At 34.4% G+C, this 19,662-nt stretch overlaps 1 protein-coding gene across 3 annotated transcripts in view; it reads right to left on the reverse strand.

Annotated features, from left to right (window-relative positions):
- The window catches only part of FUT8 (fucosyltransferase 8), a 99,582-nt gene that overhangs the window by 25,583 nt on the left and 54,337 nt on the right, over nt 1-19,662 (reverse strand). For 2 of the 3 annotated variants that reach the window (XM_066551907.1, XM_066551908.1), the window contains 3 exons: nt 12,352-12,467; nt 12,046-12,214; nt 5,527-5,641 (listed from right to left, as the gene is read on the reverse strand). In XM_066551907.1, the coding sequence (XP_066408004.1) occupies nt 5,527-5,641; nt 12,046-12,214; nt 12,352-12,467 (400 nt within the window). The remainder of the gene's footprint in view (nt 1-5,526; nt 5,642-12,045; nt 12,215-12,351; nt 12,468-19,662) is intronic. The other variant, XM_066551909.1, reaches the window with a different exon arrangement.

A 19,662-nucleotide genomic window follows, 5' to 3' on the forward strand; every position in this document is an offset into this window, starting at 1 on the left:
ACATAGCAAATGTAGAATGTAAAACACATTCCCAAGCAGAATGATAAAGGACAGAATTTTAATCTGCATACACTTTCCATAAAATAACGTATTTCACTTCCACAAACCAAAAAAGCGTAAGATAGCAGGCAAATGCCTACATTATTTGAATGCTACGTTTAAAGGTACAAACTAATAAATATTTTCAGGCATGTGGAATTTTTAGGTATATGGACAACACAACATCATAATCAACAGAAGTTTTTCTTTACATAAAAGATAGTACTTTTTTTGTATTCATACTTGCATGGCTCTAGACATAGCTCTAAATTCCAGAAAGGTCTTCCACAAAATCTCAAGGATTAACATTTCATATAGGGGACAAGAATACTGATATTTGAGCATCAATATAAATTCTGTTTCTCTCACATCTAAACTTAAAATAAAATTTTCTGTAAATTAGCAACAGTCAAATCCAATCTTCAAAAAACAGTGATCCGTGTCCGGAGAACTGAAATCCCTCCTTCAAGTGATCTAAAAGATAATCTGAATATTCTGAGTCCTAAAAAAATTTAAAATAAAAATTTGTGCATTCAGTTATGTAAAGGAGGGGATGACAATTCAGATGGGGAGGGGTGGAGGTACCAAAACAAATCCAAAACTCTAAAACATGTGCTATACCATCAGCATTTTATTTTTTTCTTTTTAAATACACCTGATTCAAAGCCTAAGTAGGTATGAAAACAATAAATAAAATAAAATTTTTGTTCAAGATTTTTATTCCTGAGACCAGGACTTTTGTCATCACAAATTTAATGGAAAACTTGAGACTAAATCCAACAGGTATCTTTTGAAATTATAACAAATGCATTTCCCACAGTCTTCCAGAAGAGAAAGAGGGCCTTTCTAGTATTCTGTAGAATTTCAAATAGAAAGAACTCCATGAAAAAATACCTTCTCATATCATGATTATCAGCAGTATTATATTTTTATTATTACTATTGTCATTAATATTATCATATTTTGCTTGGTTTCAGTTATTAAACTGTTCTTATCTCAATACACAATGGAGTTTTTTTGAGGGTGGGTTTTTTTGTTTGTTTGGGTTTTTTTCCCCATTGATTCTCCTCCCTGTCCTACCAGGAAGGAGGAGGGAGTGTCTGGGGGGTATTTGTTACCAGCTTGGGTAAAGCTACAACATTATTCTTTTTGAAAGGAATAATGTCTGCGAATTTTTAGAAAATGACCTTAGATAAGCTTTCTACACTTGTAATTACCTCCAAATGCTTGTGTCCTCTAAAATGAAAGCATTTAATCAATGGCATATTTGAAATATTGTCAAGGTATGCCCTTCTGACTTTCTTTCATGTAAAGGCAAGCTTCATATAATAGCTTTTGAACAATATTATGGAAATCAAGTAGTAATCACACAATGGAATGTAATTTGATAGTGTGACTGCTTATCAACGTTAACATAATGCACTTACTTGGGATTTATCATTGTTTGTAGCCTTAACTAAAAACTATATATATTAGTATCAGTTTGTGACTTAAGGAAGCTATTTAACTAATTTCTTTATGACTGTGGTGTTTTTTCGAATTGCTGTATTCAAGTAGCAAAAAGACAAAGCACTATCTGAGCTTCAATTGTCTATTGAGAATTTTAAAAGAAAAGGAGAGTAGAGATACTTGGATATAGTGCAGTTTCAACTGGTTTCCAGAAAAAGGTGAAAATATTACCCGTTGATAAGGAAGAAAAGTTACATTTCAAGCATCAGAATAGTTTGGGTGTTCATAACCACAACTGCCAACCAAAGCAACCAGTATTGAGCTGATAAAGAATAACAATTTCAAAACCAACGAAGACTGGCAAAAGATTTTTCCTCCTGCCACAAAGTCACAGAAAAGGATTATAAATCCCTGATTTGAGTGGGTAGTACATTCTGTTCTCAACCATAATGACACTGCTGATCACACTCCTATCTCCAATTTAATGATCTATATAATCAAGAGAGGGATGAAAGGGACCTCCATGAATGTCAAGTCCTGTAAGGTAACAGCCATAAAACTGCAGTAAAAAGAAATACAAAAAAAATCCAAACAAAAATTAAACAAACCTACATAAAATCACAAACAAAAAACCTACACCTGACCAATTACACAAAACATACTTCAATATATAGAAGATTAGATCATCAAGCCATTCCAGAGTTTACACCTTTTATCTTCCTCAGAATAACTTCTATGAACAATGCAACTGAAAAAATTAACAAATTTTCAGAAAAGCAAAATGGTGAGAATTACCTATTTCTATGAAAGAGAATACCATCTAAAATAAAAGTAGATTTTTCAAATGGCAAGATGGATATAATGGTCTTCCATCACAAAGAACATGGGCATATACTGTTGCTCTCACAAAATTCAGGGTTTCCACTGTACTCCTCTTCCAGGGCTCTTGGTTGGCCTATTCACAGAAAGCAGGCTCAGGTGGGACTAATGTCCCAAGTGCTGCCTCAATGCCTCACCATCCTCCAGTGCTTTCAAGTGTGTAGTCAGCCATCAAAACAAATGACAAACTGGCAAAAGTAAACCCCACTCCTTAACATACATTTTACTGCATGAGAAACCGCTGTGTTGTTAATGAATTTACAGTTCAGAGAACTGAACACAGTTCAGAGAAATGTACTTAATCCAATGAATCACGACAGATTAGAGTGGAGTGGGCAAGCATTCTGCTACCATTTACTGAGTAACCTCATAAACACAGTAGGATGCTCATTAACAAAGTTGTTCTTTTTTTATATTTTTAACAGATGTTTTATTCTTTGATGCTACACAGTCTGCTGGAGAAGAAAGTCCCACTCAAAATCTTTGGAAAATCCCATTTTTTAGAGAAATGTCAAGAATTGGTGTTTCTCATCCTAGTTATCACAAATGTAATTAATACCATCTTCTATTCCCCTTATTTTGTGATGTCATTTGTAATCCTTCCTTTTCATAACAGCTCCCCTCAAGAATTTGGAGGCAGAAAAATTCCACGCAAAGAAACAAAAAATCCAAACAAACCCCCAGAAGTTTCTTTCAGCTGCGGGAAGAAAACATTCTTCTCTCCCTAGTCAGAAATAGTAGGTATTTGATTTGAGAGCCAGAGATCTCAAACCTTCCTCTAATATAAATTCCTCTAGTTTGCACCTACCCTTCTGTGACACAGAAGTTTCAGCTTGAGTGAAACATCCCAGCATGCACATGGACTTTAACACAACGTGTTCCTCAATCCTAGAGAAAGCCTCACACAGATATCAGCAGTAACCACACTTCCTTAGGTGGTTATTATACTAAAAACATATAATATGATTTGATTGATTACAGTTCTATAGGGTGCATCCCCTTGCATGTATGCAAAGTGCCCAAAACATTTTTTATTGCTTTTGTCATTTTAGTATGAGGACTTTTATTAAAAATATGAATCAGTAATTTTAATGTGAAGGAGAGAATTTAATACACTTTAAGACAGAAAAATCTAAGTGACGCATTGAACCACAAAAATACTGCAAAGTCCAGAAAGCTCAGAAAAAAGTCTTGTGACCAACTTTCTGCTCTTTGCATACATACAAAGCCCCAACTAAATAGTATAGCAGAATATGACTTGAATATGGCAAACTATGACTAATAGAATTGATGTGTTGTTGAGTATTTAGTAACCTTTCTCACCTGATTGCATTTTTAACCTTCAAAGCTGAACAAAAAGTTTTGGATTCTTTTTAAATCAGAGGCAAAAATATTCTGCTATTGTGAGACTGCATGCTGAATCACAAACTTCCTAAAATAAACAGAACAAAAATAGGCACAAAAGAGAAGGGACAGAAAACTTCTGCCTTCATAATTATTTATTCACTTGATTACAGCACCACAGGTGCTCTTATCTGACTTCTCTTGCACATTTTCTACACCTGTTTGATAAAAAACATCTCTGAAAATAAGGCCTTTTCCTTAAATATAAAGTCCTAGCTTTTAAAATGTTGCTCCAACTATAGGAGACTAGTTACATGTAGCCTCATTAAATCAAATTTATGGTAATGTCATCCAAATGAAGTAGCAGTCATCACTACTCACAATCATTCAGCTAAATGATTTCCCAGGGAGATGTCCCAAAATAATGCAGCTGTCAATGTTCAACATGTACCAGAAAAAAGCTATGCAGTACTTTCATATTTAACTAAAAAACAATTACAAATATGGCCCATATTTTTTTTTTTGCATCGACTTGAGGAACAAGGGTTGTTAAATTTTTTCATTTTATTTTATTTTTAATACAGCTTTATCATTAATAAAGGTATATAAATGTGTGTAATTTCAAACCATTTGACTGCTTTACGTTGGTGCATATTTGTTAAACAAATAATTTTGTGCTCTTTTTGATGACTAGCACAGTTATATTACTAAACAGGACAACAAATGGAAAGTGAAAGACAAGGAAAAGGTAGAGAAAGGCTACATTTATCAGCATGAAAAGTAGTTATGGTATACTACTGCCAAATAGTGGTATCAAAATGAAAAAATAAGGAACAGTTCTCAGAAAGGAGTTGAAGAAGGACAATAAAAGTGATGACTCCTGCACAATTTAGAGATGTTTTTTTCCTCAGAAGGGTGTCTTTTTTTATTTAATAAGCAACAAATACATAGCTTGGTCACAGAAGAGAAGGTTCTAACAGCTGAACTGTGATATAATGAAAATCTGAGAAACAAATTCAGCTATTTACACAAGAGAAAAGATTGGGCATTAGGAGTGACCATACAAAACAGCTCCACACATGCCATAAAAAATAAACCAAGTATGAATAAAACAGACTAAATTAAATATCTTTTTGATCACTACATAAATAGCTGCATGCATTCAGTCATGAAAAAAAGTCCCAACACCTTCAGATCACGTTTTATTTAGATTTTATTCACACACACACAAGCACATATATTAAGAAGTCCTTATCAACTCGAAAAAATGAGCATCTAGAGAAGTCTCAAACATCTGTTGAAACAATCTAGGACTAGACAATACACTATAGAAGCACTTCAACTTTGCTTCCCTATGTTTTTAAAAATGCACTGCTAGTTCAGAAGTTTTATACAAGGACTTTTAAATTTTTAAAACTATGCAAACAAATTAATGTGTTTTGATACTCTAAAGAATAAAATTAAAAAAAAAACAACCAGACAATTATTTTTTACAATAAAGTGAAGAATTCAAATAGGTAAGTACAGCCCAGTAAAACCCGTGGATCCAAAAAAAACACCCACAAAGAAACAAATAAATCAAAATAACCAACAACAAAAATACAAACCCCAATGATTTCCTTAGAATATTACCTGCCCTATACATATAAAATAATGTTTGAAACAAATGTAATAATTTATTTTCCACATAATACGTTCACATACCAACATTCATTTTTAAACTGTGATGTAATTATACTACAAGGTTTTAGCTAAGCACTACATTTGTAAGAAGAAAAAAATGTTTTCCTTGATTCAAAAGCTCTATACTCTTACCTGTAAATAAGTTATTCTTCTCTGTACCAAATCTGTTAGATCTTTGGCCTCTTTTTCTCGCCAATCTCCAGCTCCATCTGTTTGACTGAGGTAGTACAAGTCGGTCATTATTGACCTATAAACAACAGCAGAAAAGAATCTTAACATTAATAATTTGGAGCATTAAGTGAAATCAAAGACAAATTAAAGAAGTATTTCAATTGCAGCTTCAAAATCAGTTTCTTCATGCCACCTCCTTCTGCACAATTCAAACAGCAGCCAAGACAGACTGATTGCATCCTTCATCTAACAAATGTTCCACACCCATCAGCAATTAAAAATTAGAAATTCTAAACAGACTTATGGCCATGCAAGTCCATACTACAAAACATGAACTTTGAAGAATTATGAAATACTAAACTGAGATTATCTAATACATTAGAGATTCTCTTCTTAGGGCTATAACATTTCATTGGCCAAATAAGAGAATAAAAAACTCATCATCACAAAAATAAAAATGATATACGGCATTTGTTAAAATTTGCAGGTAAGTCAAAATTACTGATTTTGTCCAAACAGTACCACCCTGAAAAAAAAAATAAATCTCTGTGGCTTTTGGGAAGAAATAGAAAACTAGAGACAAACTATTCAAAGTGTTTCTAGAAATGTTAATGGTTATTCTAAAAGTAAAAGATGGCCCAACTCAGAAGCATTAATTTCAGAGTTGGTTTCATAGATTGAGAATATTTAATATTGCTAAACACTTCTCCATAACAATGCTAAAGTTATAAGTTTGAACCACTTTTCTTATTACTTTCATCTGAACTTCAGATGCTGCTTTTATTGCCTGAAATTCTTGATAAACCAAAAGTTTGAGCACTAGAAAGAGAAGCAACAGAACAAAGGCAGAGAAATTTGGGAGGTGACCAAAAAACAGTGTGAAGGTAAGAAAAATACATTTCCTAACAACATTTGAAGTGGTCTTGTCAGGCAGTTGGCAGCACTTGTTAGCACTGGAAGCACAAATCCAATTAGCCAAGGCTACCCCATGTCCATAATTGAGAGGCTGCATATCCCTACTAGGAAACTACTTCAATGACCCAATATTGAGGCAGTAAACATTGAGATAAAGCTAGAGCTGCCCTAATTTGATTTATCAGCAGAGTTATCAGAAAAACTTTTCTTGCTAATTTAATAACTGGATTTATGGATCTGTAATTTTATTCTCAAACATTCATTCTGGTCTTTATCCTCATGCTTCTACACAAGGTAACAGAGACACTGACTATAGCATCCACTATTATTGTATTAAACATTTTACCCAAATTATTCAGCAGCCGTAATCCTCACCTTCTGTCAATCAACTGGAGGAACCTTATCTACATTGTAATCTGAAACTATATAAAGTCGATTTTCTTTTAAAAGGTAATTGAGCTTGAAACACCCCATTGTGGCTTTGCATAAAAATTAATTTAAAGCATCACCAGGTAACTAGTTTTAAATCAGTAACTATTAAAGACACATAATACAGTAGCATGCACACACAGTTCAAAGAGAATTAGAACAGAACTAACAATGGATTAGCTCTAATACAATGCATTATATACAGATAACTGGACACATAAAGGGTTTGCTCTTAAGACAGTTTCCCTATTTACAGAAAACAAATAGGCTAGTAGGCATACTAGAAATGGAAACCAGTGCATTTTCTCAGGAGTTTAAATATGTTTTTCCTCCCAATCAGAAGGTAACCAAGTTGGGTGTTTAAAGAAAAAATACAAAGTCAAGGTTTCAAGGTTCAAACATTATTTTAAATCCTCTTTCATTAAAAGCAGCCATGCAACCACATAGTCACATTTTAAACCTTTTTCAAATGCTCTTTCATTAGCCTTAAACAAGTCATTTCACTACCTGTGATGCAAGTAACCAGTGTACTCTCCCTATATTTTATAGAAATATATTTCCATTAAATATTGGAAAAATAACCGAAAATACAAAGTTTACCAATTAAAAAACAACAATAAAAATTCTGTCAGCTCTTAAGTAATTTTTCCTATTTCTACAGAAAAAAGTGTTGCCCAAATTTTATTTTTATATTATTGGCTATGGTGACCACGACAAAGAAAAGGCAGTAGCTTAGTTTTAATAATCAGCCTTATGGATGAATTATAATTACTTTGATAATTTTTGAGGTAAGAGAAATGGGTGAGAGTGTCCTTACACAGCCTCAGTGACTCACCACATTAAGTAAAGGCAGCTTTGCTCAGTAGAAACCATAAAAAGTATCAAATGATTTGCAGGAAATGTTACAAATTCATGAAAGAGTTTTCAGACAGTATCCATAATCTTCTTTAAAAAAAAATTATAAAACCCTGAAGTAAACCAGGAAGTGAAAAATTCACAGGTGTTATCACAGAGAAATGATTAGAAAGTAGTGCTATTTTGAGACACAGTCACAGAGTGCTTTTTTCTTTGATTGTTACTGCTCAGAAATGTGCATTTTCTAGCTACATCTGCTAGGGTTTTTTGAGTGTGACAGATCAGTGTGATAACTTATTAATACAGACTTAGAAGAGACGCAAATACCAAAGAACCGGGTCGTGCTCCATGCTGAGAGTTAAAAGCACAGGGAGAGGTGATCCATGAGCCCAAGATAGCTCAGTGCAGACAAAGGATGAGCCTGCACAGGGTTATTAGAGGCTACTGCAGGTGCTGAAATGGCAGGAAACTTCACACAGTGGCACTGCAGATATCTACTGCATCAAACTTGCTCTGGGCTACTAACCAACAACATCAACTTGGTGCTGTTGTTGCTTCATTTCATAAAATAAATCTTGGAGCTGCACTTAGAAGTATTTTTTTCCTGGAAAGCAGAATGGAGGAAAAAATCTGTCTGTGTTTCATCTGTATTTGATTGCCAAAATAAAGGGGGAAGGGTGGGCGTTTTTAGCAATCAGTCTAGACATTTATTCCAGTCATATGAAAAAAATTAAATCTCCTAAAATTTTACATCAACAAATAAAAACTCAAAGGAAAATATGTAACTCAAAGGAAATAATGTGAAAATTTCTCCGAATACTGTGCATCAAATGTTGGTCAGTTACCACAAAATCCCTGATGACAGCTACTCCCTGGGAGAAGGAAGAGAACTAACTCAGTAACAGCCACCTTGCAAACAACATTTGTCAACACAGGAAACAACCATGACAACTAGAGGATTAATTTGCTCCGTTTTAATAACTCAATATCAAATAGTCTTTCCAATGTTTAGATGAATTTACTCTCAACAGCCCTCTTTCCTATAGCAACTATGAGAATACAATTATGTAATTCTCAAGGAAAATCTTGTGTTGGGCAACACTGTTTCTCAAACAGAATCAGTACTGAAATACTCGACAAATACTTAGGTGAGACCAGCACTGCCTTGGAGAAAATCCACACAGCTCCTAGGGCATAGCCAACAGTGATTAAAGCATCCAACAAGAAGGACTATCATGAGAGTAGTAAACAATTTGCTTAACATCACCAAAATGAACAAAGAACTCTAATACTTGTCCAGAACCAGAGAAACTAAAGCTTATCATCTCTTAAAAAGCAAGTCTTAATCTATGACCCTGAAGACTTTCCTCACCAACAAAACAAAATAAGCATGAGCCTCTCTCCTTACATAGGTACCTCATCATTTGATACCCACGTCTTTTTTTTCCCACATAAGGACAGCATGAAAAACTCCCTTAAGTACTTATAATAAACACTAATCTTTCTAATCCAAACAGTAGATTATAATATATATTAAAACTTCTGAGATATATTTATGTATATTTATGTGCATGTATATGTATAAAAGTAATACCAGCTGCACTTCCAGTGTTCCATTTATCTAAAATATAACTTTTTTAAGACAGCACTGTAAACAAAAAAGCATTTGACAACATTCAACAATTTGACAACATTCCTTTTTTTAAAGGAATTCAACAGGTTGAATTCCTTTAAAAAAATTCAAGAAGTGCACATGTACTTAAAAGACCAAACCAAACCAACAAACAAAACGGACAAGTAAAAAACAAAAGTGAAGAGAGAAAGGAAAGGATTTTATCGTAGAGTTTTAATCCAGAGTTTTATTCCAGGATGGTAGACCTCTGAATCTGTAACAGCTCCCAATAGAACCCCGACTGCATGGTCCCATCTCCTTTTAAGCCCCGGGGACAGGGGGAGGGGAAGGGAGAGGTGAGGCACCAACCAGGTGTGAGGAGGGGAAGGCTCAAGGGATACAGACACTTGGACAGGCCAATGAGCCCAGACCTGAGGGGCATCTTTTGAACTTCTGCCAACCACACCACTGACCCTGCTGGAATGTTAAGATTGATGGACAGCTCTTAGCAGGAGGGCAAAGGGGGAGGGGAAAGGAGAGGTTGGCACACCTGGGGGGTTGGGATAGGTGAAACAGGAAATGGCATCACACTGCAACATAAAAGAACAAAAAAACCAAACAAACAAAACCCCAAAACAGACCAAAAAAAAAAACAAAGCAAATACCCATGCTTCTCAAAGTGAATGACAAACATCTGATTTGCTCATTCCGAACTTATGTTCTGTTCCTTTCAGAGAAGCGAGCAGATGGACAGTGTGGAGGGAAGATGAGACTGCTCCTTCCCTGGGGAGGTACTGTGCATTGTAAGGGCAAAGAAGACCCCAGAGGCAGCAGTGCATCACATGCCAAAGGATGTGCACACAAAACGGGAATCTTCCTGCAATTCACACGAGACTGAAAGATTAAAGGGAAAGAAGGAGACAGCTCGACCACAAAGGTGCAGGAAAAAACTTCCTCAGGACTAAAGGCAACCAAATTGTGCATTCTGCAACACAAGATAATTCTACTGCTTGAAGGCAACACTGCAAATGCACCAGGAACACAGGCTGAATATCGTAGAAACATTTTTTTATCTGTTTTTTTCTAATGCAATTCCTTTTAATTTCTACACTACAAACAGATTGTCTAGATTCAGTTTAATAAAGACTAGTTTATGGCTGTTTGATTTTAGCTTAAATTACTTAAGTCTTCTTTGAGGACCTCACCAGATAGGAAGATCTACACAGATCTATTACAAAGACTAAACAGCCTTCAGATTATTCTATATTTAATAACCACCCGGACAACTGAAAGAATACTTGTACTCAATACAAAAATTCTCAGAGGAAAAAAAAAAGAGCAGTTGTGATTGCTTGCATGATATACAAACTTCTTTCAGTACCACAGTGAGATTCATCTCAACTTCCAGAGGTCTACAGGGCAGTTTTATAACTCCATGCGAAGGAGTTTATGCACCTCTCAAACGGGTTTCACCTCATCCTGAAGTACAGTGACATGTGAATTGTAAGGGTGTCAGAAATGGAGAAACTGGAAAATTAAGACTTAATGAATTTATAAGCATTGGTGTACAATGGAAAGGACTAAGGGAAAGAACTCATCCTGGAAGGCAGCAACGTAAGAACCTTCTGGCACCAAGCACACACATCATTATTCAAAGTTTCACTGTGGTGACTGCCTCATCCCGGCTTTATAAACAGAGCAATAACATGCACATAAGTGATTCTGTTACCATGACAAATGTCAGAAAGTCTGGTATTAGACTACTTGCTCCAGTTTTTAGCAGAGATAGTTTAAAAGGTACATAAGAATCCATGACCTAAAGTTCAAGAAACCCAGATGGAAATAAGTTATGTGGAAAAAAAATATTTCTGAGAGGAGATAACTATTGAAACTGCCCAGGGAAGTGACACTTCTCTGCCAATTCACTGTTCAAGTGAAGACCTCAAGTCTTTTGGAAAATTCCACTTCAGCCAAGCACTACTTTTATTTCAGTCAAATATATAAAACTGCACTTGGCAGAGAACTAATTGGATGAAATTTAATCATGTCTTCTATATAAATAATAACTCTCAATAATTGAATAGTCCCTTCTCACTTTCAACTCAATCAATCTGTGACAAAATGGATTTTGGAATTGTGGAATATTAAATTACAAAATTTAATGGACTATACTATTTGCCCATATTAATAACCAAATTCATATTGTCTTTATGTTTTAAATAGTTGTTTGCATTATTTCTAAGGAATTGAAAATTCTTATGATTTTTTCCCTTTACTATGTTATTATTTTCAAAGGCTCTTGCTTTATTACAGATGTTCATACACAGAGATCACAGCTTTTTTCAGGGCAATGATTTAAGGTAGTGTATTTAGTTAATTCAGCTATTTTTGTATAACCCTTTACTGATGAGACACAAACTGTCATTGCAATCCTGTTGGGAACAGTTATAATATGCTTAAAGACAGATGTCACTGAATTTTTAACAGTTCTTGGACTAATTTTGTTCAGCACAAACAAAACTCGTGCAGAATATTTTAATAAAATACAAAAGGTACTCCAACAATAAGGAGGCCTGATGATTGACAACAATGAAAAATATAATTGCCACACATCTTTGAACAATATAATGACAGTTAAATTAAAGGTCAGAACCAACTAATGAAAGTACCTTTCCTGATGACCCAAATCAGACAGAAATTCATCAATGCGTGTTTGCAGTTCACTTCCTTCTAGATTTTTTAACTTCTTCAGTTCACTCTGGAGGAAAAACCAAAGTTCCTTAGCCCCATTTTCAATCCTCCTTCTCAGTATTTCATGGTCTTTTCCAAGGCCGCCTACTTTAAAAAAAAAAAAAATGCATAAAAGCATCAGTAATTGTAGCTGAATTATTTGTTAAGAACCCAATACATCTGTGATATGAAATAGCAAAACATCAAAACTTGTTTTAGAATTAAAAGAAAAATTATCTACCAACCATCTCCTGTCCGCTTCTTATAGTTTTCTATCTGTTCTTTGGCCTTTAGAAGTTGCTCCTCTAAAGCATGTACCTTTCCTGCAGCTGGTCCCTGATCAATGGGACCATCTGGTATCCTAGGATACAGAAAATAAAGAAATTGCATAATTTATAAATATAATTATTTGATAAATTATTTGCATTAACAATTCAGCTCTCCACTCATTTTTTATTTCATACTGTTTTACTGACAAACCTTCATCAGATTTCCTTAAAACCAGGAGAAATTAAACATATTAACATAAAGATTTTAGAAGTCCAATCCCATAGGAGAAAAACAGTGCACAACACAGCTGCAAGGTCCTGATCCTAAACTGTGTTGTTTACAAGACTTCACTCACCAATAAAAGAACAATCCAAGGCTCTGCTTGTGAAAATAATATCTGTGGCAGTTTAACTGTTAACCCGACTGGCACACAAACAAATCCATTCTGCTCTTGAGCCCTGGCCATATCTTCTAGGAGAACCAGGGCTCCAACACTTGATCTCCAGTTATCTTAAGATCCAACTATCTTAAATGTACCACTATCATGATTTTTTTATGACAACTCTAGTATTCTGAAGTGCAGATCACCTAAAAACCCATCAGCAATTGCAACATCCATTTGTTAAATTTCTGATATGTGAGCACAGGAGAAGTATGGAAACACATATCCTGAAATCTATGAGCCATAAATCAGCCCTGAGGCCCTTACTGAAGTTTGTTCATCATCTCAACTTGAATCCACATATTAATAAAGCAAAATTATTAACATTTAAAAATTAGATGCTAACTTCTTCTTGCCTCAAATTTAATGCAGGGAAATTAAAAACCCTTTTCATTTCAAGAGAAATTACCCTTCTGGTTAAAAATCATTCCACATTTTATAATGTAAGAGCTGACCCCAGAAAGAAAAAGATACACAATGAGAAGTCTTTAGAACTGCAAAGAATACAGAATTCTTGCAAAATATGAAGATGATTCTTCTTTCATAAAGGAATATGAGCATAAAAAGAAACAGATACTCTCTCCACACACAAACACACAGAGTTTCACAGCACCCTACACAGGAAGAGTCCTTGACAGACAAAAGATGCCTCTGGCATAGAGAAAACAGTGGTTTGAGGGGGCACCTTCCCTGTAAAAAAGAAATTCAAGCATTCTAAATATTCTACTGAGATATTATTTCTTTAATGTCTCTCAGGTCTGGATAACTAAATTCCAATAAAATTTCAGGGACTGATGAAAAGTTCATTTTCCCTGGAACAGGTGAAGAGAATACCTAATGTGAGCATCAGAAAAGTGCATCACATGAAGCACAGCATTCAAGCATGTTTTTTCAGAAGGGAGTCGGAGAGATGGAGGAAGAAGCAGCTACATAGCCTGACAGAAATTCAGTAAAAAACTCTGCAGTCTTAAAGCTTCCCACTAAAGCTATCCTATCCCTATCCTACTAGGGATAATTAAATTACTGAAAAAAATATTTGTGTTCTAAAACTACCATGGTAAACAAAAAGGAATTATCATTAACTGCTTGTACATCTGCTTTTTCATGCAATGATGGAACAAGCATGTCAGAACTGTGCAAAATATCCTAATCTTAAGCATGTGCACTCCCTAAATATAATCTGTTTCAACAATCAATTTGTAAATTTGTTTCTACAACAAATGTATGGTGTTATATCCTACTGAGATCGAGTATTGGATTGCCATGTACAAGACGATACAAACAAGCCTTTAAAAAGTATATTGAAAAACATTTACATTCTTACACTAATTTAAAACCACCAGATGGAAATGTGTTTGTGATCTGCTAGCTTGGTACCACAATTTGAGTTGTGAAAGAACAACTAACCACAAAATTATGAGACAAAAATGGAACAGTTTATCCCGTACAAGTCACATACCCTAAAGGTAGAGTCTGTGAGGAACAATAGGGTGAAAGGATAGAAAATCATTACCATAAGAAGTCTTGAGACAGTGCACACATCCTCTTAGCATAAGGAAAGTCTGTAAAGTAGCAATTAGAGAATCCTACAGAAGGATGGTTGTGGATGATATGAAAGAAGCACAGTAATGTTGAGCATTTGATATAATTAAGATCTTAAAAAGAAAAGTACCATTTTGCCATTTAACATTCATCCTGCTTTGGCACACTGCAATAAAATTTTTTATTATACCTAGACTGTTAGATAAAAGAGGTGGGAGGGGGGGATATTCTCTAAGCTAGTTGCTTAGACTTCCAAAAATCACATCTTTTAAGGATTAAACAAAGATAGCTTATTCTTTTTTCAGTTGTGTCTCTACATCTGTTACCTCATCAGACTGGGAATTGCTGTCTTCCTCACTTTCATCCAGTCTCAAAATTAGGGAAAAGATTCTTCTCTGCAACCAGCACAGCTTGGCAGTTATTACCCTCTACAAGTACTTCAGCTGAGCTGGATATAACATTTGAGGGAAAAATGTTTGAATTAAATTCCTTGTCTAGTCTCATGGCATCCATGCAGGTAACTTCTAGTGCAGAATATCCTAGTAATTATGCGTACTCATGAATAAGAATGCCTGTTGAAAAACAGAAATTCTTATGGGAAAAAGAATTCTTACTGAAGTCCTGACAACTATTTTACTCCTTAAAATGTGAGAAGTGAGTTAGTAAGTTCATCTAAACTAGGATGATTCTAAGCAGTAATAAAAAAACCCACATCAGTAAGCATCTAGTACAGAGTATCCTTCACTTATTACTATGGTAAAACTGTCATTAAGTTATGAATCCAAAATAAACATCATTATAAGCCACTTAAATGGTCAATCAAGCTAATAAACAAAGCTTATTTCAATTCTCTATAGTTATAAGGTGTGATGTTTGCATACTACTTCCTACCATCTGATAGCAAATATAAATTATCTTTCCCATAATCAATTAATCAAATAAAGATATTACTGGATAACTCTAAACATCAAAAAGTTGTAGAGATAAACTGTTTCTGCTTTGTCCTTTGCTAACAACCCAGATTTTAAAAAAATAATTCTGTGCACATAATCCATATGACTGAGGCCACTTTCTCATCACCTTCAGGTGCAATGACAAAGGGGCAATGACAAAGCAATGGATCTCTAGTCTGGATCTCTGAAGGCAAAAAGAACCCCTTAAAAATTAATCATAGTGACATTCAATTTAGCCAGAAGAACTGCCATACTGTGTAAAATAATTGTAAAAATAGTTTTTAAAAATCCATAAATTATAAAAACCATTCTAACCTTTTCCTATTTCCAAGATATCTAAAAGGTTACACTAATTTATCAGCAAAAGGAAAAATGTAAGATTTCACTAGTTCATACTCAAATACTTTCTCATTCTTTCATTTATATCCAAGTTCTTTGTAAGGAACTAGGATTGTAACTACCTAAAGCCACATTATGATTGCCTTTTCCCCTCTCACTTTTTTCTCTTCCCAAGAAGAAAATCATGTTCAATAATTAATGACCACTAGCACACACAAACAAAAAGAACACAGGCTGTCACTTCATCCTCCTTAGATAAAACCTCCTCAGTAAATAAAACTGAAAGAAAGAGTCAATGTTATCTGCAAATAAAGAGCAACATCCCTTATCAATTTAGATCAGCATAGACCTGATCAGCACTGATTTATATCCACTGCACGCCTTGCTTCCCTTAACTCAGAATTGCACAAAAAACCAGTAAAAAGAGCAGAGGTGGCCACCATTTAGTTCAATTATCGTCATTCTTCCCACACTGTGCAATATCCTCAGCTTCAAACTTGAGATATTTTAAATACATGTAATAGGAAACTGTACTTTAGTATTTAAATTTTTATCAACCCAAAACCATTCTTCTATCCCAGCCCCTTTAATGTTTTCTACAGGTTTAAAGGACCTAAAAAATTGCCCAGAGTAATTGACAGAACTACTTTAATACAGTTGTTTAGGATTAATTGATCGTGAGTTTGGATTCTCTACCAGCCTCAGCACCAGCTACATTAAAGCAACTCTAGTGCTCTTTCAAAATTAAATCCGATCCCTTCTTTCTGAAGCTACACTAAGAAATGTAAGAATAATATGTAGGTGTTTGGTTTTATGTGTTTGATGACACTTTGACCCTTTTCCACCTCTGTTCTTCTTTATAACACACACTCCTAATTCAGAGTAAGAAACAGGCTATCATATTTATTAAGAGAATTTCAGGTTCCACAGAATGCAATATTTAAAAGAGTCTAGGAAGCAAATATAGTCCAAATGTGATGTATTCATAACATGAACACAGTATGAATCCATTTAACAAGATTTTCTATTCCCCTGAGGAGAACTCCAAAATTACTGGTTCCTAAACTGCCAGGTTTATCTTCCATCAAAATACCCTAAAATATAAAAATTTGACTACCACCCAGTAATACATAAAGAAGCACATGAATATTATGAAGCATTCATGTATTGCAAAAATAAAGAAAGCCTAGGACAAGGATGAAGGCATACACAGCTTCACAGTTTCCATCCAAGAAAATGGGACATTACAAAAGTTGTAATTTTAAGCTCTCCTATTCCTAAAAACCTTGTATCATCCATATGTAACAGGGACAGTCTTTGGAAGTCATATCATAATCCTAATAGAAAGCAAAACTTTTAGGTAAAAGTACTGGTTTTAGGAAACAACATTATGTAATACTTTTATTTGATTATTACTCTCTCTCAAGTTTCCTTTAAACAACTACAAAAATTGTAGTAAAGATTTCCAGTTTTGCAGTCACACCTACTACATCTGTAATAAGTGTCCTTGAAAGGGCTCTTCCAGGGCTACTGGATACAGAATAGTGAAAAAACAACCTATAAAAACTCAGATTTATTACTATTTTACACCAATGAAATCTAGAATGCTTCTCAAATCAACTCAGATCTGCTCACACAATATTGTTTATAATCATATACAGACTATGGTAACTCTCCAAACTCACCATGCCACAATATTCATGCACATAATTTTTAAAACTCAGACACTACAAAATACCTTTAATTCCATTTATCTTCTGCAACATTAACATACATCTGTGCTTCTTTCTAGCCCACAAGCAAGGTTTTTACAAAGCATCATATTGGCAAAAAAAAAAGTACAGTAACTTCTCACCTAAGGCTTTTTAAATACAACATAAAACTATGTGGTACCTGATGCAATTTCAAGTAATCAGAATTGCACCACAAAAGTGTACTCAGTTCCTAAAGGAATATTTTTTATTTCAGGCCATTTACAAAAAGATGTGACTGTTCCAACTTGCATTTTTGCAAAGGTACATCTTAGAAAATAAGTATTAAAAAATATGCTCACCAAAATTCCTTGCAAAAATATGAACTACTCTTAACCAATATGGGTAATAAATAAGAAGTATTTTTAAAATCATAAATTCATAAGAACGTATTTTTTGAAATCAAACATACAAACAGTTGCAGCAGATAGGAACCAGAATAACCCAAACAAGTACCTACCCCTGCCCTAAAACCCTAATTCTATTCCTTACACATCTTGTGTGAAAAGAAGCAATCAGGAGAAAATTACAAAATCGGATATTATTTAAGTATCACAGAGGAGAAAAGGATTAAGCATGATTTTATAAAGCCTTTTCACAGATATGATCTTTGTCAAGTTTTGAATGGTTGGCTGTGCATGCACATAAGGTGTGTTTCATAGGGTAGATTTTTGGTTTTCTTTTTGTTGTCGTCTTTGGGGATGAGGGGCTGCCACATAAATCAGCAGCAAAGGAAGATTCAAATCTCAGGGTGGAAAGATCACTTCTTGTCATTGCATGGTTGGCATTCATTAAGAGATGCAAACAAGCACAGTCCAGCTCCTGTTTTCAACCATCTGAGAAGATTTTTATCAGGTGATAAGGAAGTCTGAGGAGTCTCAGGAACCCATTATAATGGGAAAGTCCAGGCAATTGAAATGTACTGAAATGCATTTTACCATTTTAATTAACAATTAAAGATGAAATATCAATTTTCTCTAACTTCAAAATGGAAATTAAAAAACAACTTACACTTTTACTAAACTACTGATTCTTGTAACCACACCTGCCTTCTGCCCCTTCCTGCCTGCCCTAAATAGCTATTATTAATAGCACAACTATTCATTAGGATAATTTTCTAACATTTACAAAACTTCTTTGCCCACTAAGGTAAATTCTGTTAACTTGGAACTTTTTGCCAGGCAAACATTTTATCTAATAGTGCCAAAATACTTTCACTAGTATAGTTAACTAGTATTGTTAATCAGATGTTTGTCCATTGTTCCAATTTTACAGGTAGGCACTCTCATTTTGTATAAACTCCTCCACAAGTAACTTTAAGTTCTGATTTGGAATATTCCTAATTTCAGGAACGATCTTAGCCCCGTTGCATACTATAATATATTCTCTGTTTTAACCACACAAAATTTTTTATGTGCCGTTTTGTTCTCTAGATACAAAATCTTAGTGGAAAAGGGCAGCAAAATCAAGTTTTTACCTCATGCCTGTTATGAGCTCTATTGATGTAGAGAGTGCTGTTTTACCACTCAGATTTAACTGACACTATCAGTAATTAAAGTTTTCAGTACAAAACAAAATATTCTAGCAATTAAATAATATTCAAATCATAGTTTCAGTCTTTCTGTCTTTGATCAATAAAGCCTAAAATAAATTATGTCTTTACTTTAAGATGTAAACTGAAGCAAAAGTAATCTTTTCTGTCTAATTGGATTTTTGAATTTAAGAGGTATTTTCTTCCTATAATGTATGCTCACAGCAGCAGTGATCTCTTCCAGGACACAGATACTCAATCCATGGACTGCTGGTTAATGCCATGTTTTAAACAGACACAGTGCTACAAAACTATAAATGGGACAGTTTTAAAGCTAACAGCTATTTTCAACACAGCTTATTCTGTCTGGCAAACAAAGAAATGAAATACTGAAATTCTGTACCACATTGTATTATAATACTTTAATAACACAGGTTGACCAGGATATTTCTAAAACCTATTTGTGATGTTTCTACGTAAACAGTACCAAGGATTTGGCACAGCAAAAATAATGCAAAGGCCCTATATTGTCATGCATCATTTCCCTCAAAGTCCAGTACTTCAGCAATCTCACATTACTTCCAGAAAAAAACTATGCCTGAAGGTCTTCCCGTCTCAAGCTGGCTCACTCCTGGAGAGCACTGACAACTGAACCTGGATATGAGTCGCTGTTCTACTGGTATTTAAATTCATTTAGGCTTTCTCATGCCAGAATTTCAGATCCTCCT

The sequence above is a fragment of the Molothrus aeneus genome, chromosome 6, assembly GCF_037042795.1.
Source record: "Molothrus aeneus isolate 106 chromosome 6, BPBGC_Maene_1.0, whole genome shotgun sequence".
NCBI classification, from domain to species: Eukaryota; Metazoa; Chordata; class Aves; order Passeriformes; family Icteridae; genus Molothrus; species Molothrus aeneus.